At 50.7% G+C, this 21,741-nt stretch overlaps 12 protein-coding genes across 12 annotated transcripts; 7 read left to right on the top strand and 5 right to left on the bottom strand.

The window, feature by feature from the left end:
• Positions 1 to 516: 516 nt before the first annotated feature.
• SETTUDRAFT_161676 (uncharacterized protein) lies at positions 517 to 3,558 on the top strand (the record flags this gene model as incomplete). The annotated part of the gene is made up of 4 exons (XM_008028330.1): positions 517 to 1,042; positions 1,112 to 1,363; positions 2,228 to 2,305; positions 2,483 to 3,558. The coding sequence occupies 4 exons, from the start codon at positions 517 to 519 to the stop codon at positions 3,556 to 3,558; spliced, it is 1,932 nt and encodes a 643-aa protein (XP_008026521.1).
• A 279-nt stretch (positions 3,559 to 3,837) lies between these two features.
• SETTUDRAFT_110961 (uncharacterized protein) lies at positions 3,838 to 5,527 on the bottom strand (the record flags this gene model as incomplete). The annotated part of the gene is made up of 2 exons (XM_008028331.1): positions 3,838 to 5,157; positions 5,261 to 5,527. 2 exons carry the CDS (start codon positions 5,525 to 5,527, stop codon positions 3,838 to 3,840), a joined length of 1,587 nt encoding a protein of 528 aa, XP_008026522.1.
• A 1,542-nt stretch (positions 5,528 to 7,069) lies between these two features.
• SETTUDRAFT_151747 (uncharacterized protein) lies at positions 7,070 to 8,245 on the bottom strand (the record flags this gene model as incomplete). The annotated part of the gene is made up of 2 exons (XM_008028332.1): positions 7,070 to 7,447; positions 7,535 to 8,245. 2 exons carry the CDS (start codon positions 8,243 to 8,245, stop codon positions 7,070 to 7,072), a joined length of 1,089 nt encoding a protein of 362 aa, XP_008026523.1.
• Positions 8,246 to 8,571: 326 nt separating this feature from the next.
• On the bottom strand, positions 8,572 to 10,063 carry SETTUDRAFT_184918 (uncharacterized protein; the record flags this gene model as incomplete). The annotated part of the gene is made up of 6 exons (XM_008028333.1): positions 8,572 to 8,781; positions 8,840 to 8,939; positions 8,992 to 9,259; positions 9,319 to 9,487; positions 9,538 to 9,988; positions 10,060 to 10,063. The coding sequence occupies 6 exons, from the start codon at positions 10,061 to 10,063 to the stop codon at positions 8,730 to 8,732; spliced, it is 1,044 nt and encodes a 347-aa protein (XP_008026524.1). The 3' UTR covers positions 8,572 to 8,729.
• A 388-nt stretch (positions 10,064 to 10,451) lies between these two features.
• On the bottom strand, positions 10,452 to 11,486 carry SETTUDRAFT_110794 (uncharacterized protein; the record flags this gene model as incomplete). The annotated part of the gene is made up of 1 exon (XM_008028334.1): positions 10,452 to 11,486. The coding sequence occupies one exon, from the start codon at positions 11,484 to 11,486 to the stop codon at positions 10,452 to 10,454; it is 1,035 nt and encodes a 344-aa protein (XP_008026525.1).
• A 390-nt stretch (positions 11,487 to 11,876) lies between these two features.
• Positions 11,877 to 13,476, top strand: SETTUDRAFT_28922 (uncharacterized protein; the record flags this gene model as incomplete). The annotated part of the gene is made up of 2 exons (XM_008028197.1): positions 11,877 to 11,921; positions 11,986 to 13,476. 2 exons carry the CDS (start codon positions 11,877 to 11,879, stop codon positions 13,474 to 13,476), a joined length of 1,536 nt encoding a protein of 511 aa, XP_008026388.1.
• A 316-nt stretch (positions 13,477 to 13,792) lies between these two features.
• Positions 13,793 to 14,623, top strand: SETTUDRAFT_177602 (uncharacterized protein; the record flags this gene model as incomplete). The annotated part of the gene is made up of 1 exon (XM_008028335.1): positions 13,793 to 14,623. The coding sequence occupies exon 1, from the start codon at positions 13,823 to 13,825 to the stop codon at positions 14,621 to 14,623; it is 801 nt and encodes a 266-aa protein (XP_008026526.1). The 5' UTR covers positions 13,793 to 13,822.
• A 228-nt stretch (positions 14,624 to 14,851) lies between these two features.
• SETTUDRAFT_28924 (uncharacterized protein) lies at positions 14,852 to 15,384 on the top strand (the record flags this gene model as incomplete). Its single annotated transcript, XM_008028198.1, has 3 exons — positions 14,852 to 15,004; positions 15,078 to 15,235; positions 15,300 to 15,384. 3 exons carry the CDS (start codon positions 14,852 to 14,854, stop codon positions 15,382 to 15,384), a joined length of 396 nt encoding a protein of 131 aa, XP_008026389.1.
• Positions 15,385 to 15,734: 350 nt separating this feature from the next.
• SETTUDRAFT_28925 (uncharacterized protein) lies at positions 15,735 to 16,034 on the top strand (the record flags this gene model as incomplete). Its single annotated transcript, XM_008028199.1, has 1 exon — positions 15,735 to 16,034. The coding sequence occupies one exon, from the start codon at positions 15,735 to 15,737 to the stop codon at positions 16,032 to 16,034; it is 300 nt and encodes a 99-aa protein (XP_008026390.1).
• Positions 16,035 to 16,604: 570 nt separating this feature from the next.
• Positions 16,605 to 18,342, top strand: SETTUDRAFT_28926 (uncharacterized protein; the record flags this gene model as incomplete). Its single annotated transcript, XM_008028200.1, has 5 exons — positions 16,605 to 16,826; positions 16,887 to 17,029; positions 17,096 to 17,261; positions 17,316 to 17,485; positions 17,544 to 18,342. The coding sequence occupies 5 exons, from the start codon at positions 16,605 to 16,607 to the stop codon at positions 18,340 to 18,342; spliced, it is 1,500 nt and encodes a 499-aa protein (XP_008026391.1).
• Positions 18,343 to 18,559: 217 nt separating this feature from the next.
• SETTUDRAFT_28927 (uncharacterized protein) lies at positions 18,560 to 19,030 on the bottom strand (the record flags this gene model as incomplete). Its single annotated transcript, XM_008028201.1, has 1 exon — positions 18,560 to 19,030. The coding sequence occupies one exon, from the start codon at positions 19,028 to 19,030 to the stop codon at positions 18,560 to 18,562; it is 471 nt and encodes a 156-aa protein (XP_008026392.1).
• Positions 19,031 to 19,077: 47 nt separating this feature from the next.
• SETTUDRAFT_161685 (uncharacterized protein) lies at positions 19,078 to 20,596 on the top strand (the record flags this gene model as incomplete). The annotated part of the gene is made up of 4 exons (XM_008028336.1): positions 19,078 to 19,795; positions 19,906 to 20,168; positions 20,217 to 20,389; positions 20,440 to 20,596. 4 exons carry the CDS (start codon positions 19,078 to 19,080, stop codon positions 20,594 to 20,596), a joined length of 1,311 nt encoding a protein of 436 aa, XP_008026527.1.
• Between the last annotated feature and the right edge of the window lie 1,145 nt (positions 20,597 to 21,741).

A 21,741-nucleotide genomic window follows, 5' to 3' on the forward strand; every position in this document is an offset into this window, starting at 1 on the left:
TTCTTCAATCTGCTATGCGCACGACAAAACTGTGCAATGAAGCACCAGAATAACTTTTGTGGTCAGACCTGCTCGTTGATCCAATGATGCACTGAGTTCGCAATTACAGAGTGCCCTGCATCCAACCTGTCTAAAGATCTTTGCATTTAATTCCATCCTTTACACAGTGCTATGACGCCTCAGCGTCTAACCTTGACTCTGAACGGATATGTGCCCCACAAGTGCAGCCTGTTCACGTTTCCGATATGTCGGAATAACCGGTTCGGCGATCAACTTGCTAGAACTGTGCTTATCGGTTCGTGCAGCACTCTGAGCATGTACCATCGGCTTGCTGTAGATAGCTGGCATCATAGAGACTGTATCATCCTAGATCAAATTCCAAACTGATAAAGCTTGCAGGTTTGTAACAGAAGTCCAGTCCTTTATTATCGACACCTTGTTAGTATCGCGCAGAGCGGACTATCTCCGACTCGGACACCAGTTTACTGTAACTCCACGCATCTGCCATTGTTCAACATGGCTGAAACGCCGGTCGTCACCCTGCTCAAGGAATTGATGGATATTCCATCCATAAGTGAAGAGGAAGAAGAGATTGGTCTTTACCTGGAGATGTATCTCAAGAAAAGAGGATACACCGTTGAATTGATTCCTATTGCGCCAGGTTCGACACGCCGCAACGTGTACGCTTACATGGGTAAGAATCGAAAAGCTCGAACCATGCTTACCTCACACATGGACACGGTACCACCTCATATACCCTTGAGTATCCAAGGGGATATCATCTACGGCCGTGGAGCATGCGATGACAAAGGTCCTTTAGCGGCGCAGATTATTGCTCTGGAGGAGTTGAAGTCAGAGAATGCCGTAAAGGATGGCGATGTCTCGCTACTCTTTGTTGTCGGTGAGGAGAGAGGCGGACCTGGCATGCTCGCAGCGAACGATATGGATCTCACGTGGGAAACCGTCATTTTCGGCGAGCCAACGGAAGGAACTCTGGCTACTGGACACAAAGGCCACTACGTCTTCGAACTATTTGCAAAGGGCATCGCGTGTCACTCTGGATACCCTCATCGCGGAAAGAGCGCTACTGATAGGCTTGTGTCCCTCTTAGATGAGCTAAGGTCTTTGAAGCTACCAACTTCTGAACTTCTTGGACCCACGACATATCACTGCGGCAAGCTCAACGGTGGCGTAGCCTACAATGTCGTTGCTGGTGAGGCTTATGCACTATGCGGTATCCGTGTCGCTGCCGAGCTTCCCACAATTGAGCGGCAAGTGACGGATGTGGTCGGAAAGTATCCCGACGTTGAGTTGAAAAAGTCATTTGCGTATCCGGAGACGGTGCTCGATCATAACTTTGAGGGTGAGCGCCCTTTTCACTGTCGATCTCCCCAAAACGCCAACCCTTCTCCCCTGATGCATCTTTCAAAGTATCCTAGCTAACGCTTTCTTTCACTTTACAGGTATTGAGCATAAGCCAGTGTCATTTGGAACCGATATTCAACGGTTGAAAGGAGCGCATAAGAAGTATCTCTACGGACCAGGATCGATTCTACATGCTCATGGGGTGGACGAGCAGGTTGCCATCCCCGACTTGATCGAATGCGTAAATGTTTACAAGCGTCTCACGCTGGCGGCCCTCCAGTAGTTATCTGTGTTATTCGACTCAGGATACAAATAGGCAGAAAATCTGGACTCTCCTCGTCGCAGGTCGCTTGGAGGATGCGGGATATCGAATCAATACACTTGTTTGACACTTAATATCCAGTGTGATCAGCCATGATGCCTTTGCTGGAAATCGAGCAAAGTGAGTAAGTGATGCTGTTGATGCATTTCCCACGTTCTGCGGCGTATCCTGGTCGGAAGGAGATAGCAGAAAACTGAGTCGGCGAAGAGCGGGGAACCGGGTTTGATAGCGGAACCGAAGCCTGGACAAGTAGGTCGGCGCGTGATGTCGGCATCAGCCGCAGGACGGCCGACCATTGCTGATATGGAAAGCCGAGCACTATGTTCAGTCGAATCTGCTGAGTGTCGATCGATGCAAACCTTTAGGTTATAATCGTGGGCAGCAAGATCGATTCATCGCTTAATCACTTCGTCACATGTGCTAGGAATTCGGACGCGTTTCTAATGCCTGAAAAAGCTTTCACGGCGAAGGATAGAGTCATTAGATCTCAGCGATAAATTATGCTGTCTAATATGAACGAGATCCCTATCTTGGAACGAGACGAGGCATTCGCCATTACTGCTGACTTCGTAGCCGACAAAGACGCGAAAAAAGTGAGCCTGGGTGCCGGAGTATATCGCGATGGGAATTCCAAGCCGTGGGTTCTGCCCAGTGTCAAGGCAGTATGTCAGCCACTTCGTAGGGAAATGTCATCTCTGCAATCCTCTCTTTTCATTGGTTGTTGCTGATTCAAGGGATAGGCCAAAGATATTCTTCACAATGATCCTTTGCTGTGCCATGAGTATCTTCCCATAGGCGGCTATGAGCCATACCTAAAAGTTGCAAGAAGACTTGTGTTGGGAGAGGAGTACGATTCAGCACGCAGGCAAACTGTGTCTGTTCAGACCATCTCTGGTACAGGAGCCAATCATCTTGGAGCTGTATTCCTGGCACAACAATTACAGCCCCGGAACGTCTTCATTTCTGACCCAACGTGGAGCAATCATCACCTCATCTGGGAAGTGGCTGCTCCAACTGTGGAACGGAAGAAATACCCTTACTACAAAGCCTCCACACAGTCGCTGGACTTTGAAGGCATGATGTCCACATTGAACAACGAGGCCGAGGAAGGTGATGTGGTCATTTTGCATGCGTGTGCACATAATCCCACCGGCATCGATCCGACAGGAGATCAGTGGCAGGAGCTTGCAGAGCTCTTCGTGCGTAAGAAGCTGTTCGCCTTCTTTGACTCGGCTTATCAAGGCTTTGCGACCGGCGATGTGGATGCAGATGCATGGGCGATTCGGTTGTTCGACCGAGCATTCTTCAATGGCGATGATGCCTCCCTCTCCTCAACTGCAAGTCGTCATGGCCCAGCTGGCATGTGTGTTGCTCAGTCATTCGCCAAGAACTTTGGGCTTTATGGCGAAAGAGTGGGTGCCTTCCATCTCCTCCTCCCTGCACACGCCTCTGCTCTAGGAGCGCAAAGTCAGCTGTATCGCCTCATCAGAGCGGAGATATCTAACAGCCCTCTGTTCGGCTGCCGCATCGTTCATGCTGTGCTTTCCAACCCTGAACTCACTCAAATGTGGGAACAGGATTTGAAGACGATGTCGAGCCGCTTGAAGGTTGTCCGAAGCAAATTACGAAACCAACTCGAACAGCATGATGGTGTTGGAGATTGGAGTCACGTCGAGTCGCAGATCGGCATGTTCAGCTACACAGGGCTCACAGAGCAGCACGTACAGAGGCTCAGGGATGTTCATCATATCTATCTGATGCGTAACGGACGAGCTAGCTTGAGCGGCGTGAACGAAGGCAACGTCAAATATGTGGCGGATGCATTCGCCGAGGTTATCCAGACTTTGGGAAAGACTCCGCGTAAGACCTGATAGAAGCAGGGCAAATATGATCAATCGTCCACTTTCAACGATATGCAACCTCAAAATCAATGCAGTGGTGAACAAGTGATCGATCACTTTGATATGCATCTATCTCACCTATCAAGCACGAACAGAAACTGGTCCGCACGCAAATGATGCTATATTCCCATCACCAGGTGGTGTACGTATTTACGTCGCATCCAAGATGCCGCAATTAATCCCGCTCCTTTCAGAAGATACCCTTAAGCTGCAACACGACTACGTACACTATCTGAAGCCATACAAAAACTAGATTAAAAAATCAATATGCTCCGCACCTATAAGGTTGATTTCGTTCTGACTGCCATCCGTATGATCGAGGAAGGCTTGCAAAAGTGGGTTGTCCAACGGGTCAACATTGACCTCTCCCCTATAATTACCGCCAAACCCTGGCGGGAACATAAACTTACTCCAGTCATACTCATCCAAAACAGCTATACCCGTACGAGGTATACCGAGCGAGGACAAGGTACCCGTAAACCTCTCTTGATCACTATTCTCGCCCACCTCTCCTCTTTCGCGCTCTCTGCCCCCGTCAGCTTCTGATTCAATCTCTCCTCCTTCTCCCATCCCTGCCCCGACTCCAACGCCCCCGGGAGCCGGCGTGATATCCCGAGTCGCTGTGGCCCGCGCAAACAGCTGGTTGACTCTTCTCTGGATCTGCAGCAATCGAGCAAAGTACTCTCCGGCAATGACATTGCCGCTATCGCGCATCATTATTAGGAGCTGGAACGCCGTCTGAACAGCATCAGAATCGCTCGCGTTTGGTGATGAGATAGCAGATACAATTAGTACGAGTGTTGAGGAAAACAAATGATAGGCATCAAAATAGCCACAAGTGGCAAGTGCGTTCTCAATGAAAAGCTGTACAATAATGGCATTGGATGTCCGAGCGGCGGCGACGCAGGAATCGGCGAGCGATCGTATGTGATCCGATATTGGTGGTGTCTGACTGCCGCTGCTGCCGTAGAGACCAGCCCCGGCGCCGGCGAATGGATTTTTGAGTTTGAAGACATAGAGAAGGATAGGCCGCGTTGTCAAGATGATGCATTGGTTGAAGTGTAGTTGCAAAGACGCCACTGGTCGAGGGACTCCGCCGGCAGGATCCCATCTTAATCGAGCTGGAACATGGCTATCCCATTTTCTCAACTTCCCCAAAATCGAGCGAATATTCTGAACATAATCATCGCCGTTGGCTTTGGATAAGGAGACATGGATGTCTTCCATGATATATCCTGTGACCTGGGCAAGATTTATGTGCGCAACGAGGTGATCTGTAGAACTCCCTAAGAATTTCTGCTCAATCGGAGATAGACCGTTGATGGAAGGCATCGTGACATCGATATCGGAGTCTTGGATCGTGATGGGCAGACCAAGCTTGGAGCAAGTCGAACGGTCAAAGATATACACAGTCCACCACAGTCGGCAACGATGCTCCTGCTCTATGGCTGAAAGGGCAGAAGATTCTGCGGCGCGGCGATGGAGGCCGATAACAGTGCTTGAGCGTAATGCCATGCCGCTGTACATGTGCGAGGACTTGACACGACCGAGCGCTCTCGAGTAAAAGGACTATATACATGGTCAATTGATATACTTATGAGCAGCTCAATGGACCAGATAGTGTGTGAGGGAGGACGAGACGGCTAAGGAACAAAAGACAGTTTGGACTGACAAAAAGAAGTAGTGTTTCAATCTGGTCGATTGAAGGCTCTTCGAATACATCTTGCAAAAGCTCTACAGCGGTGAGGAAGTACCCAGTTCCGGCCACAGTCGATGCGCTTGCCTCCTTTGCAGCGGTGAGCGTGGTAGAATACAGCTCGCCTAAAGCCAGGATAACGAAGAACTTGCAGACCCAGACGCTATCGCTTTCCCGTCCAAGCGCCTGCGTTGATCCGTACATCCTTTCCAGATGCTGAAAGAAGTGCTGTTGCATGAACATGTGGTAGTCCTGGCCAATGAACCGAATAGCCACACGCACCAGTAAAGTCGCCCGGATGCGATCGGGGAATTTACAGCTAGCCACGCTACTCATTTGTCGGGAGAAAATTGGGTGGCGCACATACCCGCAGTTTGTGGGCAGGGGCGTGGCCACGGCATCCGGATCGAGACATTGTAGTATGCGATCGCTGAATGCTGAACAAGTGGACTCTCCCATGAACTGTTGTTGCAGGGCATGACTTGAGGGAAAGGAGCGACCTGGTGGATGATCTCGATTGCTAACGTTTGTATCAACATTGGACATACACGCATCTGATCGGGAAGATGGGCGAGGAGGGGGCGCGGGCGGAATCGTAGGTGCAGGTGTACGGGCAGCAGGAGAAGAAGCCTGTAAGCTTGCATCCGGTGATCTTGGCCTTATAGGGTGCTCATCTCTATTGGCATCGAAGTTGATGTCTGGATTGATGCTAGAGTCATGATTTTCCGTGCTTGCGCTGTCTGCGTTCTCACGGGATCTATGTAACTGCTGGAGGTAGCTAAACAAGTATTGTCAACCGATGGCCATTCTGCCACGCGCTGCTTAAAAATGAGAATTGAACGTACCTCTCGGGCACAGTGACTCGCCTCTCCCGCAGTGGATACCGACAAGATGTGTCTTTACGGGCTTTTGAACAGCGCTGGCACGGCACGTCACCAGAACATTTCACCTTCAGTGAATGGCAGCGTTGACATCTAGACACGACTTCATCAGTCCGTTGTCACTACACACAACGCTTCAAAGACTCAAAAGCTGTATTCGCCAAGCGTTTCCAAACGTAGACTTTGATTCATACATGGCGTCGGCTCGGCATGGCGCAGCCTGAAGAAAACACGTACGCGACATAAGACCTTTTGTTACCCTGTCGATTACTGCTCCTTTCGCCTGACGTCGCTGACGATTCAAGGGCCGGCGGTTCGGCCATGGCGGTGCATGTATCGGAAAGGAGGACCGATGCTCAGGTGCTGCCCGCCTGTTCACGTTCAAGGGCGAGTGGGTGGAAAAGAAGATCGGAGTCGGTGAACATGCGCGGGAATGCCATCGTCAAAGGCGGCGTCGTTGCCGTTGTTTATACCGATGCCGATACCGATACCGGTGATACGAACAGTACCTACCGACGCCGACAGCGCTAGAGCCGACAGCGGTGTCTAGCAGCGCTTCCTTATCGCGGTACCGACAACGACAAAAAAATTGTCGGCCCTTTCCTGATCCGAGGCCATGTCATCTGAACAAGATATTCTTATCATTGAATCTCCCGTTCAAGCTTCCGGTAGCGCTTATTAATGCGACTGCAAATTAACAGAGCATTTCAAAGAGTGTTGCTATTGCCCAAAATGGCTAGTTAAGAGCGAGACCACTCGCCTATCCGCTGTCATCTGCTATAGTTGTCATTCTATGTTATCCTGACACGCTCGAGCGCATCTGCTGCAAAGGTCATGGATATGATATTCTAGACGTTGGCGCCATCACAGCTAGAGGCTTCTGGTACTGTATTACATAGAAGCTTTATTCTAGAAACTCCGGCTCGATTACTCCAGTTTGCTCCAACAATCTCGCATAATGTTCCGTCCTCCTATGATCATCAAACGCAAATACTCTCCCCTTTCCCTTCCGGCACTTTGCAAGATCAATCGTCGCACACACAAGCTCATCCTCCTTTGTCTTCGCTTCAACAATGATATGGCCGTTGGGGTCGACGATGCTCGACCCGCCGATGAGCGACCCGTGATCTTCCACGCCAGCTTTGGCGGAGTGAATGCTGAAGCACGCATTCTGGTAGCTCCCGGCTTGGCAGGAGAGGCGGTGGTGGTGGAGGGCTTCTCGCTCTTGCCACTCGGGGGTGCCTTCGTATTGCGGGGCGAAGGCTGTGGTATTGTAGCCCTCCTGTGAGGAAGAGTTGTGTGAGCGACTGCCGCATAGACCAAAGGGAAAGAAAAGGGAAAGAATAGGGAAAAAGGGGATGGCACTTACTAGTAGAAGCTCGACGCCCTGGAGTCCGTAGCACCTCCATGCTTCAACCCATCGACGATCGTTGCACAGGAGCATCCCGATGATAGGATCACCTTTGCCTTGGTTCGCCGTTGGAGCAGCGGCTGAATCAACATCTTTGGCCTTCAGAGCACCATCTACTAAGCCTGGAGCTCGGAAAGCTTGGAAACCCTGATCGCCGACAGTAAAGTACCGCTTCTCTAGTTGCTGTGCGAATCCAGGAGTGGTGAGTGGCTCTTTCCGTCCGGGGAGGTGCACTTTTCTGTACTTTGCTAGACACTTGCGCTGCGAGGCTGAGTAGTACACAGCCGTGTTGTAATCAGTATTGCTAGCGTCGTCAACCCAGCGCTCGCCAAAGCCAAAGTAGAGGTCAATTCCTAGCTCGTTGGTGCGGTCAATGAGGGGCTTGATGTTGGGAGAGTTGACGAAGGCGTAGGGATCCGAGGGTGATGCTTGCTCGAAAAATTTGGCGAGCTCAGCGGGGTCTTTGATGATGTAGGACGCGAAGAATGTGGTGAAAGCTAGCTCGGGGTATACCAGAAGTTTGACATGCTTCTCGGCAGCCTGCTCGAGCAATTTGAGCATTCGCTCTAAGGTCTCTGACCTGGGTGTTGAGAGACTTTTTACTGGGCCCATTTGCGCGGCAGCGACAGTCAACAGCCGTGGCTGATCCGATCCATTTGCTGCAGCCATCTTCCAGTGCCGTTGTGGTAAAATTGCAGTTCTTCTGAAGGTCAAAGTCCTGGTTTTGGGCGCATGACATGTCATGGCATCGTACGCAGCATAGGTGATACTTAAGAACGCCGGTAGATGCCGGTTGCAGCCGATTTGCGATACCGAGGTGGTGGTGGGGGCAGCCAAACACCTAACTAGGTATCAAAAGTCGGCTCTTTAGCTACAGCTAGGCGTGCCAAGCCGATCAACTCAGAGCCTGCGGCCGGTGATGCAAGTCATGAGCGAAAGCGTACTGATAAGCGGCTCAGGCACAGTTGTTTCGGCAAAATAATTGTGTTTCGTGACTATCCTTTGAATTCTTTCGTTTTTCCGACATTGACAGTGTATTCAACAATTTCTGGCTGAACTATACAACCTGGGCATCTAGCTCTAGCCTGTACCGTCCCATCTACTGTCCCTGCATGACCATAGGAACAGTCATGATCATTATCTGGCCCTTCGTCTACAACCGTGCTCTCTCGGGAAGTAAGTTGACGGCATATTGCGCCAAACCCCTGGGAGGTAAAATATGTCAGTAATGTAGGGAGGATTGGAACAACAGCTTAAACATACCACGATGCCTGAAATCCCACTCCACCCGCGCCATAATTGTGAATGATCAACTTGCCATCCCGCATCTCAGATTCCACGCGTGGCCCACCCTCTCTCGCCGCTGTCTACAATCAGTATGGCTGTTCATATCTTCAAATGCTTTCTTCACCTACGACGAAGTCCAACCCCATGCTTGACAATCTTCAAATCCTCTGGCTTTCCTAGCTCTGGTGCAAGCGAACAGCACCTCCTCTTGATGACCTCGGCAAATGCAAGATCTGTCTCACCACTCCAGTTGTTCTTCTGGCGACACCCACCCAAGATGACTCCACCATTCTCGCCTCTAGGGAAGATATGCGTGGCTTCGCCGGCACGGTGAGGAGCGCGGAAGAACATGTTTTTTAATGGCTTCTCTGGGCCTTCTACCAGCAAGATTTGACCCTGTTTTCATAACGCAGTGAGATTTTGTAAGGTAGGAGAAGGTCAGGGATAGATCTTACCCTAGTTGGGTACATGGTATTGTCTTCTACGCCTCCCAGGGTCATTGCACCTAGGCCAGTGCAGTTGAAAACGGCGGCGGCTTGAGGGTATCGCTTGAACGCGTCGTCGATGGAACCAAAGATACGTCGATGTACTTCAATATTGAGGCGGGTAGCCTCGGTCTGCAACCTGCAATATGGTTATTCTTGGTAATCTGAGGGATCAGAGCTAGTTTCTACCATGGTAGATATCTCTGCACATCGATGACAAAACTCGCCATTTCGTAGCCGAACGCCGTTCCTTTGGGTAATTCGTCTTTCTCAATCTTCCTCAAACCACCCACTAGCTCCTCGAACCAAAGCTTCCCAGTCGCCGGAGTCAAGATACCGGCTTCCTCAACGGGAACCTCGTAGTGCCATTTGATCTGCATGGGCTTGATGCCACATTCTGGTCTGTCTAAGGCAAGGTTCTTGAATTTGCGGTACGTGATTGCTTCGTAATCTTGTTGGGGACCGTTGTCCGTGGCAGCTGGGAACCAGTTTGCGCCGCCCCATGCAGAAGTGTACTCCGGTGCACTGTCACCAGGCAGATACTTCGCTGCGACGACTATTTTGGCTCCGGGATACCGATGTCGAAGTTCCAGGGCGGTTGTGAGACCAACAACTCCAGCTCCGATGACAAGATAGAAGGCTGATCATCCAGTAGAAGGGGATGAATTAATATGTTGCTAGAAGATGGGCATCATGTGGAAGTTGACTTACGCATCTTGGAGGAATTGTTGATTGATGATGATGATAATGATAAATCAAAAAAAGTTGGTAATATGATATGATAAGTTACAGGCCAGGCCGTCTGAGTAAGCTAGCGGGATAGTTAGAACCGGAAGGGCCATTTTTGTTCTTTCCTAGAACGTAGCGCTGCTTATAGTCACGTTTGATGATCAGCCCGTCATCGGCAATCCTTCGGGCTCCACTCATGCATCGGTAAAATTTGAACTGGATCAGCTTCGTCGACGGAAATATTTCCGCCCTCACCAGTAGCTGCCGACAGTGTACCCGAACACACGTGCGTATGTATCGAAAATCCGTCACGTTACAATAGTGCGTCGACCCGCCAGAGACATTGGGCTGGTATGATCTGTGTATGTAGCCTACTAGCTAATTCGATTGACAGGTGTCAATGGATTTCCTGTAGCAAAAAATGCTTCGATATTGTCTAGGTTTACTCGCTCAAAATCCTCCCAGCTACCCTTCGAGCAGACTCCGATATGGGGCAGCAGAGTAACCTTCCAGTTGTCCCTGAGTACGGGATTAACCTCTGGCTCGGAGGCGTGGACGTCAAGTCCTGCTCCAGGAACGCGCCCCGACTCTATAGCCTCTATCAATGCATCCTCGTCAATCATGGCACCCCTTGCAATGTTCACCACACGGAGACCTTCCTTTTTTGCAAGGGCAAACTGCTTGCGCGACAGCAAATGATGAGTTTTCTTTGTATAAGGCGCAGCAAGAACAATGCAGTCGATCTCGGGAATCATGTCCTCAACTGTCGAGTGGTATACAGCCCCGTGCTTTAACGACTGTTCAGCTGCGGGCTTAGGTCTTGGACCTTGATAATGAATCTTCATATCAAACGCGGCTTCACATTTTTGGGCCACGGCCAGACCGATATCTCCTAGCCCCACGATACCCAAAGTCTTGTTGGTAGGATCGACAGCTACCGGGCCCAGCTCTCGACTCTTCATCCAGTCGTATCTTGCGCACCATTGGGCAAAAGACAGGAAGCGGAACGAGTCGATAACAAGAGATAACGTGGTTACGGCAACAGCTTCAGTGCATGCGTTTGGCGTGTTGCAGTACAAGATGCCTCGGGCGCTTAATCCTTCGATATCCGCGGCATCGTATCCGTGTCCGCTGCAAGCGATGAGCTTTAGCGTCTTGGGGAAGTAGGGCACAACGTCAGCAGCAAAGGGGCATTGGTTTGCCAGAGGACCAGCCTTGTGCCAGCCATTGCGCATGATGGCCACGATATTGGCATAAGGGCCGCCCGGCTTCATCCGTTCTTTGAACTCATCAATCGTCGGGCAATCATAGTACAACAGATTGCACTTGTCGGCCAACGCTTGGCGGCGAGCGACGTCAATATCCAGGACGGTCGAATCGATGATGAGCAAATCCGGTCTTCCGCTCATGATGGTTGCGTCTGCCGAATGGCACTTATTTGAGTGAACCAGATGGAAAGGATTTGGTCGAGGACAATGGTAGAACTCGTCAAACGATAGAGTACTATGCACGCCAGCATGGCCAGTGTACAGACGGACATGCTTTTACACAAACGGTCTGGATAACTAATTGATGCGTCGCTTATCAAACACCGCGGACGGGTACGCCGATGCCGATGCCAAGCCCGACTAGGATAGTGATTGGCCGAGGTGAACGCGGAGGGTCACGTGATAGCCAACCATCGAAAGCGGCATCGGAAAGATAGTAAGTGAACGAGATGATTTCCAAAGCCAGTCATCCACGCAACGTAACGGTGCCTGTTGTTCATACATACCAAGTACACCGATCTGACTTCAAGCATGTCTCATCAACAATATGATAGCGTCATCACGAATGGCATTCTCGTACGTACCTACCGTACCGCCCATTGATAACATATGGACCGCTAATGGTTCATGACTGTTCAAGGTGACCGCAAACGAAGTTTTGCCCGCTGGGCTGGATATTGGTATCAAAGATGGCAGTATTGCTGCAATTGGGTACAGTCTTGCAAAGGGGCAAACCGACGCAAGGGTGATTGATGCTGAAGGTGCCTACATCACCCCGGGCGGAATCGACTCACATGCGCACATTCAACAAGACAACATGCCGACCGGCGACACGTGGGAGAGCGCCTCTCGGAGTGCCATTGCAGGCGGAACAACTACCGTTCTCGCTTTCGCTGGCCAAAAACGTCAGGAAACCTCGGTGCTGGATGTCGTGCAGCAGTACCACACCAAGGCAAACGGCCAAGTGTATTGTGACTACGGGTTTCACGTTGTTCTCACGAATCCCACCCAGGAGATTCTCCAGGATCAAATGCCACGATTAGTCAATGAGCAAGGTATCACGTCCGTCAAGTTGTACATGACGTATGAGCCATACAAGCTCGACGATGGCCAATTGCTTGATGTCATGTTGTCTTGCCGAAGACTGGGCATGACTACTATGATACATGCGGAAAACTCAGACATGATTGCCATGGTGATCAAGCGCCTCGAGGCAAAAGGCAATACAGACCCCTTCTTCCATGCAATCGCAAGGCCGCGCCTTGCAGAGGACGAGGCGTCGTACCGAGCCATCTCGCTCGCCGAACTCGTCGACGCACCCATTCTTCTTGTCCATATGTCTTCTGAATCAGCGGTTGAGCATGTTAGGGCAGCCCAAGCGCGGCTCCTGCCAGTGCATGCTGAGACATGCCCTCACTACCTGTTTCTTCTATCCGATGAGATCAAGGAATGTCACGACGGTGATCGTTCTCACGGCACCAAGTTTATCTGTGCACCGCCTCTGCGCCATCACGCTTCGGATCTCGAGGGCTTGTGGCGAGGTCTGGCCAACGGTGCGTTCACTGTTTGGTCTTCAGATCATGCTGCGACAAAATACGACCATTCCCTAGGTAAGAAGGCGGGCATTGTGGACGGTGTCGTTCGCTTTAGTAAGGTGCCAAACGGCTTACCTGGCCTTGAGACAAGGATGGCGCTCCTTTTCAACCAGTCGGAAGGATGCTTATCACCCGAAAAGGCACGCATCACTCTGCCACAGTTTGTGAAGCTCACAGCTAGCAATGCGGCTAAGTTGTATGGGATGGATAACAGAAAGGGGACGTTGATGGTGGGATACGACGCGGATCTGGTCATTTGGTACCCCCCTGGCGACCCAAGGGGCAATGTGACCATCAGCCAGGGGAACCTTCACCACGGCGTTGATTACACACCTTTTGAAGGCCTATCTGTTCAAAACTGGCCTAGGTACACAATTCTCAGAGGTAAGGTAGTGTGGCAACATGATGGTGCGGGCATTGTGGGAGAAAAGGGATTTGGGCAGTTCTTGCGTCGTAACAAGGGAAAGCTGGTTGTGGGCAAGATGGGCCAGCAAGGCAGAGGCATGTTATCTGGGGAACGAGAGCTTTGGCTATAGATCGGATCAATCGGTTTCCACATGAATAGTCGTGGAATTGTGCTTGCCGCTTGTTATGGATATCTGTATGTCTTGTGATATCTTTGCGCTCGAAGTAATTTGCTATCTAGCACTTGACCTATCTATCGATCGGCTGTTGGGATTACAAGCTGTGCCGGGTGCAGCCGGGCTGGACCGATTGATTCGGTCCAGATGATATGGTGTGGGGAAGGAATCGCGGAAGATAGCTAGGTAGTTCACAGGAACACTCGTCATGTCCGTAACTTCTTCTAGTCAACAGCAAGACAAAACAACCCAAAATCAAACCCAAGGCCACACCACAGTCTGCATCGACTAACTTTGCGAAATGGACGCGACTTCCCAAGATTTTCCGTCAGTCTCGGGTACGCAACAAACCCCAATCTCCATCCTCCTCATCAACCCAAACTCTTCTCCTCACATCACCAATGCCTGCCTCCAAAACGTCTCAAGCAAGCTGCCTCCAGGAGTAACCGTCTACGGCTTCACCGCGCCCCCACCAGCCCCAAGCGCTATCGAAGGCCGTGTTGACGGCATTCTCTCCTCGGCCGAGTGCCTGCGCAAAATCGTGCCCATCAAACACCGCTTCGACGCCTTCCTCGTCGCGTGTTTCAGCAACCATCCGCTCATCACGGCCCTACGCGAGGAAGTCGACGCACCCGTGCTCGGCATCATGGAATCGGCCCTCTACGCGTCCCGCATGTGCGGGAACAAGCTCGGCGTCATCACCACCAGCGAGCGCTCCGAGATCTTGCACGCGCAGACCATCTTCGACGCCGGGTTCGCCAACTACTCGGCAGGCTGCGCGGCGTGCAAGATCTCTGTCCTCGATCTGGAAAATAAGCCCAGAGTGGAGGTCTTTGCGAGCGTGACGCGCGCGGCCAAGGAGCTTGTTGAGCAGAGGAAGGCGGATTGTTTGCTACTTGGCTGCGCAGGCATGACGGGCGCGAAAGAGGCCTGTGAAGACGCCGTCGGCACAAAGCAGAGGCAGGTCATGGTCGTGGATGGCGTGGCGGTTGGCGTGCAGTTTCTGATTGGCTTGGTGAGGGAGGGACTGGGGACGGCAAAAGGTGGGGCGTATCGGCCGGCCGAGGCAGGGCGCAAGGCAAGGGGCCAAGCGTGGTATTGAATAGAACCAGCAAACCCTCGGTGAAATGATCGATGGTGGTATCCCGACGGATAACAACGGCGGCTCGATCGATCTGCGGGCGAAGGCTGGTCGAGGCTCTATGATCTTTTCTTGTTGATTTTCTTCTGTCATGACTGTAGCAGCAAAAAGTCTATTCATTAGGTGTCACTTCACAATCTTGCAAAACACTTCAATTGGACGCAGAAAAGCATTTAAGGTCCCATCGAAATGACAAAAACAGCAGTTTATACCGACAAGGCGCCAAAGCCGCGGCCCATCTACAATCAGGCCATCGTTGCCAATGGTTTCGTGTATTGCTCTGGCCAGTTGCCCAAGGACATTAACGGTCAGCTTGTCGGTGGGACTGTACAAGATCGTACCGTAAGACATCTTCCATCTCTTTTCATGCACAGATCTCTCTTACCCGAGCCCAATGCTGACGCTCCCACCCCAGCGTCAATGTATCCGCAACCTCCAAGTCGTCCTAGAAGCCGCCGAATCCTCGCTAGACGATGTCGTCGAAGTCAACGTGTTTCTGTCCGACATGAAGGATTTCGCGCAGATGAACGAGGTTTATGGAGAGTACTGGGGCAAGGTCAAACCATCGAGAACGTATGTTGCTGTCTCATCCGTCTCACATCGGGTCTTGCTGCTGACTTCTGGTGGTTCTGTGCAGATGTGTGGCCGTCAAAACGCTTCCCGAGCATACGGATGTCGAGATCAAATGTGTGGGACTGGTGACAGCCAAGGCCAGATTGTGATGGAATTGATCACGTGCTGAGACAGAACGCAGTAGCATTACTGTAAGAGTCATCGACCTGCCAGACTGTATCATGATATCGTGGCCTATCGGCCTGTGCATTTGTTACTAGTTTCTAGAGTTTCAAATAGAGCTGGACTGTTCTTTTGATGAGTGCGGGTCACTTACGAGAAGATTATCAATGAAGGCTTGGAGCCCCAAGTAGCCACGCTGTCTCTCCGTAGTGCGAGTGACTCTAATTCAATTTGGACGGTGCTCTAGCTCATGAAGCTCATGGAAGAGACCAGACATGAGACTGCTGCGTATTAATACTCCAGATTGCAAAGAATTCAAGAGGCATTGACCCGCATGATGGCGACGTCGCGCGCAGTCAAGAACGTCCCCGATGCCACGCAGACCATATCTAGCCTCATGCGGGACGATAGGGAACCAGTCACTCGGCTTCCGCTCATGATCAAGCAGGGTAGTGACAGCCATGACAGGACTTACAGGGGCAGTCCTCCATTCTTCAACACTCTAATGGGCTTTGGTCTGGGCGTCAACGACACGCGACAAGAATGTTCACCTGCAGACCCAATGGATAACCTTTCTCTAGAGACGTTTCTCGGCATAGCTCAGAACAGCGGCGAGCGAAATCCTAGAACCGTCTGATATTCCGTACTACTCCTAAGCCGATCGGCCCGGGGACCGATGTTGATATCGGCAGGCGCTCGGCTTCCCATCTTCCTTCGAGTATGTATATAATGAGACCTCAGCTCAAGATAAGGGCACAAAGTGACCTGCTGATTGGCCGCTTCAAGCGACTCAGCTGATCGAGCAAGCCCCAGCTCGAGAGTCGTTCACTATTACGGCATCTAGAACGATATTGCACTTATCAGTGGTCCCTATAAACGCTCACGCGGTTCTTTACGAGCTTCTCCGCACCGTTTACCCCCATCTTCGGGACAGAGTGGTGCCCCAGGACGTCGGATAATCACCCCCCATTCTGTGGAGTGCCGAACTCGGAGACAGCATCACCCCTGCATGCTTATCTACAGCCGTGACAAGGGTTTACTTAAGTTTTCTTGGCATCAGGTCTATCAGTTGTTGAATCCACCTTGCCCCTTCTTATTAAATATCACAGGAGCTCGGGCTGTGCTTATGAAATTGTTAGCCAAGGTCTGCGAGAGTTGAGCCTTTGGCCGTGTACCTGTACTGGACGTATTCCAATTGAAGCCCATCATGTCTGCATCCAACTCCCAGACTACAGACGCTGTCACCGACAAGAAGATGAAGGACCATGAAGCCACCCATAATCGCACCACGCCCGTCGAAACGCTGCAAACCGGCGATGTGGAGAATTTGAAGCTCCCTTTCATGGGTCAGGTAGATCGGTTTGGAGCCCACGCGAAGACAGACCCTCGTGAGATTAAACTCGTTAAAAAACTAGATTGGTACATCATGGTACGTCGCAAAATCAGTTGGGGACCAACGGATGTACGGTGCACTGACCCGTGTCGTTAGCCTATACTATGGTTCATGTACACTTTCAACTATCTTGACCGCAATGCCATCGTCAACGCGAGACTCAATAACCTTGAGGCAGACCTCGGCTTGAAGGGAACGCAGTACAATACCTGTGTGTCTATTCTGTTTGTCGGATACATGTAAGTCTGCGCCCCATCCATTCGCCATAATTGTGTGCAAAGCACTGATCAATTGTTAAATCTTAGAGCTGCCCAGGTTCCGTGCAATATGTTGTTGAACAGATTCAGGATCTCACTCGTCATGGCAGGTTTTGGCTTTGCTTGGTCGCTTGTTAGTCTTTTGACGTTCCTGGCATACAATTACAGCAGCATGATGGTGCTTCGCTTCATCCTCGGCGTCGTCGAGGCTCCGGTAGGTTTTGCGCCAGTGTGGGCTTGGGCAACACTATTAACATTCTTTCACTAGTTCTACCCTGGAGCGCTCTATATCATCAGTTTGTTCTATACACGCAAGGAAATCGCGCTCAGACTTGCCATTCTGACCACGGGCAATAACTTCTCCGGCTCGTTCGCAGGACTCATCGCAGCTGGTGTCTTTCAGCTGGACAAGAAGCTCGGATTGGCTGGTTGGCAGTGGTATGCGCGCCCAGTTCTACCTCGACATGGAATCTTTTCATGGCTGATCACATGACAGGCTGTTCATCATTCAGGGTGCTTTTTCTGCCCTAACCGCGCTGATGGCCTTTTGGTTCCTACCCGATGACCCCTTGACCACCAAATGGCTGACCGAGGAGGAGAGACAACTAGCCCACAACCGAATCCACATCGACATCACCGACGTCCAGGAAAGCACCAGTGTCTGGTCCGGTTTGCGAGACGCGGCTACTGACTGGCGGACCTGGGCCATGACGCTCATGTACAATCTGCACGTTTCCTCCCTTGGGTTTCAGAACTTCATCCCCACAGTCATGTTGGGCCTCGGGTACAGCAGGACCGTTACACTGGCTTTGACCTGTCCGCCTTTCCTTCTCGCCGCTATAGTGGGACTGATCATCGCCTGGACGTCCGGGCGCTGGAACGAGCGGACTTGGCATATCGTTGTATGCAAAAGTATTGTAATCATTGGATTCATCATCCCTCTTACTACCAGCAACTTTGCCGCACGCCTTTTCAGCATCTTCCTCTTTGTAGGCTTCAGTTTTGGTATCAACAACATCCTGCTGGGGTGGAGCAGTGCGACGCTTGGCCAGACCAACGAAAAGAAGTCGGTGGCTCTTGCCATTATCAACATGCTGGGTAACATGTCAAATGTTTACACGCCTTACCTGTGGCCAGAGTCGGATTCGCCTCATTACCTGACTGCGTGGTGCGCCAGTATTACTTTCGCGGTGGGGGTGATCGTCGTCGCGCTGTTCATGAAGTACTCTCTCAAGGCTCGAAACAAGAGGATGGGTATGAGCGATGCGGATGTGAGAAATCTCTATGTGTACTAGCGCGTTCGTATCCAAGTGCCTGTTTATTTCAATCAGACTTGGGCGTTGCGGACACATGTGCTTGCAATTTTGATTTCCTCTAGAGTTCGACTCACCACGATTGACTCGCGTGCTAGATGAGTAGTGAAGCTGGAATTGTGAAGTCCTGCTCAATCGCAGACAACTGTCGTTCTGCGCCATGCTGGTCCATAGAGGACAGAGGATTGGGTCTTAAATTTTACAATCGCTGGAGCCACGCTCTTCCCAGGGTGTGTTTCTCATTTGACAGAGATAACGCTATTCGAACAAATACGTTTCCCACCTCTTCCAATGTCACTGCGGAGTCCACAAGTCTCAAAGCTTCGACGATCTTTGGCTCGTATGCAACAACCCCCAGACCAATCGTGGGAGCCGTTCCAGCAAGTATAAGTCTGCGGACAAGATGCGGGTGGTTGAGTGTTACGATCTGAGAAGTAAAGCCGCTCACCGATGTGCCGAAGAGATCATCTGCCCAGATGTTCAGTGCTTCGATGAACACAGCGCAGTTATCGGCCCAAGCCCGAAAATCGGTCGGAATTTGGTCCATAGTGCTACGATGACATGCCAGGACTATCACCACATGCTTCGCCAGCTTGCCGAAATTGCGATATGCATAAGGCGATCCGTTGACGAACAACGTGAGATCACGTGCATCTGAGTAGTCGTACATGGTAGTCTTAGCTGGTTAAGATAGACTCTCTTGGGTGCAGCGGTACAATGAAAAGGACCCTACATCCGTTACGAAAATACCCCGGTCCTATCCTTGGGCACGCCACACACCTTACGTGGCAAATACAGAGCTACCGAGGGCGCTTTCTTATGTGGTTACATGAGTTGCACCAACAATATGGTCCTGTTGTTCGATACGGTCCCAATTACCTTTCAAGCATTGATCTTAAAACATGGAAGGAAGTCTATGGACACGGTGTGCCTCAATGGCAAAAGGATCCTAACTTGCTGGGCTCAGATCCTTTTGGAGAGCCAGTCGGCATAATGAGAGCTGATGACATTTCGCACGCCAGACAACGAAAACTTGTTGCACATGCTTTTAGTGACAAGACTTTAAGAGAGCAGGAAGGCATTGTTAAAGGCTACGTCGCACTTCTCGTGGATAAAATCCGGCAAGATGCAGTAAAGAATAACGGAAAAGTGGATCTAGTCGCCTGGTTCAATTTCGCCACGTTCGACATAATGGCTGACTTAACTTTTGGCGAATCGCTACACCAACTAGCTGGATCCATGTACTCTCCGTGGGTCAAATCGATCTTTAGTTATATTAAAGCCTTTCAGCTTATTGGCCTAACGACACAGTGGCCGCTGCTGACGAAATTGCTCTTATTATTCATCCCTGCTAAACTCATGAAAGAGCGGGCTGATGTGTTCCGCTTCGCTACCGAAAAGGTCGAGGGCCGTCTCAAGAAGAGGAAAGTCAAACGTGCTGACATCTGGAGCTACATACTTCGCTACAATAACAACGAAGAACTCAAAGGCAAAGGCCTCGCACACAACGAAATGCTATCAATGGCAATTCATTCATGACCGCAGGTACCGAGACGACCGCCACCTTACTAAGTGGACTCTTCTATTACCTGCTGTGCGATAAGAAACGGTATGAAAGGCTTGTCAAAGATATCCGAGGAGCGTTCCCTACGTACGAAGACGTGGAAATGTCCCGTTTGGCAGAGCAGAAGTTCCTTCAGGCTTGCATAGATGAAGCACTAAGACTCTATCCACCAGTTGCAACGGGTTCTCCGAGACAGACACCGAAGGGTGGTGCGCGATTCGGGAAAGACTTTGTGCCCGATGGGGTGAGCTTCAATTTGCCTACCCAAACGTTTTCATACTAACGATCATAGACGAAAGTTCAAGTATCTACATACGCGGCCTATCATTCAGCACTTAATTTCAAAAACCCCGACAGCTTTATCCCTGGGCGATGGCTCCCCGAATGCCAAGCAGAATATATTTCAGACAAGAGGGATGTCGTACAACCCTTTTCGTACGGGCCTAGGAATTGTTTAGGCAAAAAGTAAGTCGTAACGACATTTAAATCTAGAAAGTAACTCACAATAGGATTAGTCTTGCTTACCACGAGATGCGATTTATTGCGGCAAGCATACCTTGGCACTATGATGTTGAACTCTGCCCAGAATCAGAAAATTGGCTCGATCACCCAGTGTACTTTTTATGGGATAAGCCGCCACTTGTTGTTAGGCTGAGACCTGTCGAGCGTTGAAAAAGCAGGCGTAGGTGGGCACACTGAGTTTGCCACTCTGCCAAGACCCCATCAACTTTTGACTATCACATGACTATAACACGCGATAGCTCCATAACTACATGTAAGCAGTTGTGGATATAAGAAGTATTGTGTATTGTGTAGTACATGATACTTGTAAGGGGCTGCGCTCCGTGGAGCAATCGCGAGGTATACAAGAGGTTGTATTCGATAGAGAGCTATAGAGTCTACTTGCGTGGTGTTTATTTACTTGTCGGAGAAAGGTTGCACCGAGTGTCTGAGCGCGTCGTCTGAGCGCCGCTCAGGCGTCGCACAGGTGCCGGGTTGTAGAGTAAGACCCGGCGTTTGCTGCTTGACTGAGATTCCATCGAGGAGCTATCCAAAGGGCGTTCAGCCCGTTACAGACAAAGTTGGCTGGCCACTTCTACCCAACCTAGCTAGCGCCGCGCGCAGCCAGCAACTTATTAGCCATATCGCGCACAGCAGCGTAGGTAGGCGCAAATCCACGCTGATCTAGATCAAGCACATGGCTAATAATCACCTCTTCTATCCTAGTAAGCTTCTTTAAGTTGGGCTGGCAATCGCGTCTGGCGCGCTTCCCGGCGCGTCGATCACGTAGTGTTGATTCAGGCACGTTAAAGATTGAAGCTGCGCGCCGGCCTAACCAATATGAGGCGCGGTTTGGAGTCTGAACCGCGAGAAAATCGGCTGAAACAGGCTTAGCGTTAGGGTTGCGTAGACTAATCGGGCCATTTGCACCCCCTAAGACGCGAAATTTACCCCACCCCCAAGACATTACGCTACAATACTATTAAGTACTTAGTTCTCATACAAAAATTTATCGCATATATCGCATTAGTACGTATATAAGTTTTCAAAGCAGTACAGTGATATTTATCTCAGCTTAGGGTTAGGGTAGGGTAGGGTACAGTTAGGGTTACAATGGAGCTCCCCGTCTGGAACACCCGTGCGGCCGCACAACAACAGAACGCAGAAAGCAGTGATAGTAGCGCACCCACATGCAGAAAGCCGCCGGAACTCTCAGTAGAGAACTGCGACGATATTCTCTGCTTTCTAGCTGATTTTGGTGTACTAGTGTGTAAGCAGCACTGCAGCGGCGTAGTAAATCTAGACAAGCATCTGCT

Source organism: Exserohilum turcica (genome assembly GCF_000359705.1).
Source record: "Exserohilum turcica Et28A unplaced genomic scaffold SETTUscaffold_23, whole genome shotgun sequence".
In the NCBI taxonomy this organism is placed as follows: Eukaryota; Fungi; Ascomycota; class Dothideomycetes; order Pleosporales; family Pleosporaceae; genus Exserohilum; species Exserohilum turcicum.